This window comes from Nannochloropsis gaditana (genome assembly GCF_000240725.1).
Source record: "Nannochloropsis gaditana CCMP526 unplaced genomic scaffold scaffold155, whole genome shotgun sequence".
NCBI classification, from domain to species: Eukaryota; class Eustigmatophyceae; order Eustigmatales; family Monodopsidaceae; genus Microchloropsis; species Microchloropsis gaditana.
Genome location: NW_005803798.1, coordinates 19216 through 21162, shown reverse-complemented (window position 1 = coordinate 21162; position 1947 = coordinate 19216). Strand labels below are relative to the sequence as shown.

The 1947-nt window shown below is 49.6% G+C and overlaps 1 protein-coding gene across 1 annotated transcript; it reads left to right on the top strand.

Annotated features, from left to right (window-relative positions):
- Positions 1 to 1422: 1422 nt before the first annotated feature.
- Positions 1423 to 1919, top strand: NGA_0649600 (uncharacterized protein; the record flags this gene model as incomplete). Its single annotated transcript, XM_005855612.1, has 3 exons — positions 1423 to 1492; positions 1604 to 1775; positions 1811 to 1919. The coding sequence occupies 3 exons, from the start codon at positions 1423 to 1425 to the stop codon at positions 1917 to 1919; spliced, it is 351 nt and encodes a 116-aa protein (XP_005855674.1).
- Between the last annotated feature and the right edge of the window lie 28 nt (positions 1920 to 1947).

Below are 1947 nucleotides of genomic sequence, written 5' to 3'. Positions count from 1 at the left end.
ACATGAACTCCGGGTATCTCCCTGTCAACTTTTCCTCCACACTATCCAATACAAAGAAGACTTGAGCGGAACGAGCCTGGTGCCTAATTTGGCAGCCTACCCCACATACGCCCTGGTAGGCACGCAAACTGTCTCCAAATTCCACGCAGCGGATGCAGCGTTGTTGCCTGTTCGGATATACCTAGTCAATGTTCGTCTCCAACAGACGGGCACAGACGTACTTCTGACGCTAAACCTGCCCGCCCTGGCGCAAGCACCTGCTGCTGCTTCTTTCAATGCGGCGATGTTTGTCAAGGTACGTTCAGCCACGCTATGTCGAACAAAAATCGCGTCAATATTTGTGATGTAACGATTAATTGAAAAGGAGCATTGAAACACTTTCGCGTGCAAACAAGCTAGAATTCGGGATTGCTGTCAAGAATATTAGGTGTCATATCATGCAGTTGTTATTACTTTCGTCACACTTATGACATCTCGATACACTATTCCACTCTCAACACATCAGGGAAACGTGTGCCCCGATTCAGGGATGGCAGCTTTACAGGAAGCGCTAGCAAGCCTTACCATTAGGAACTGGGGCTTATTCGGTTAAATACGTCATCAGTCAAGAAGATTTATGCTTGGATTTTGGTACCCAATACCAACTTGCTCTTTCTTCAGGCGGTGCAATTAGAATTAGAGAATCAGTACAGCATGAGTATACACACATCACAGCCAGACAAGACGGAGTCGGGTGGGCATTCAGTATACGTCTCTTAAAAGTCTCAAACAATGCATTAATTAAGTCGAGAGAAGCGTAAGGGAAAAGAAGAGCTAGTTGGGTGGAAGCTAGAGGTGCCGCATGCATCAAAGCAAACACCTGACTTATAGAAAAAACAAGTTATCAAATCTGATGTTTTCCCGCCGTAGTACACGCCATCATGATGGTGCCGCATTCCCACAGCCAAAATTATGTTCCCTGCTCCCTCCCCACATGCGCAACATTTCCATTAACGCTCAATCAAGGCGCTAGACATTAGTTTTCCAACTTCACTCTAGTCTGGCACTGAAATTCAGAGATTTCCTGACTGAAGGACGCCAAATTTTGATTTTTTTCGGCAGCAATTAGTAAAAAACCGTCGAGTGGCACACGCCCCGTCCCACTGCTCGTCCCACATTTCACACTACCGTGGCTGCTACTACTGCTACTGTAGACGTTGCCTGCTAGAAATCACTAGGTTCTGATCGAAAAAGGACTTGTCTCCCAGAAAATCCGCCGTACTCGTTGCGCTCGGTTTGGAAAGAGAGAGCATGGCCGAGATGACTGAACGAGTGTCACGCGCCATACCATGCTCGCCTGGAGCAGGAACCACGACCGGCCCATCATGACCTCCACGACTCTTTCCACGGCATTCCACACACAGAAGTCGTCCGAGCGTCAAGATGGATCCCGGTGTTGCTGGACATTTGATTGGTCAAGGCGCCGCCTTGGGTGTTATTCATGTCCTCTCTGGTAGGTGGATTGAGTACACGCATCAGCACCTATCACCAATACCACCACCAACAAATCCTCCCGAGCGACGCGTGGCACTCACCGGACGCCCTTGCCCTACCCTTTATTCAGGTCCGGACCACATCTCAGCGTTGGCCGCATTGACGGCAACTGTCCCGCCTTACAAAGCTTTCATGGCTGGTGTTCAGTGGGGTCTGGGCCACAGCACAGGCCTTATCATTGTAACTGGCATCTTCGTCAGTGTCGAACACGAGGTGATGGACAGAGTAGCAGGTTATTTCGAGTGGGTTGTTGGCTTTCTGATGATACTTCTGGGAGTATGGACCATGTGGAGAGCCTTCCATCCCCCCAAGGACTCCCTGGCCGCCTTAACACCGCGGGAGAAGGCGAGTTTCTCTGTTTCCCCCGTCCAGCGGCTGTCTGGTGAAGAAGACTCGAAAAAGACTTCGAAAAGT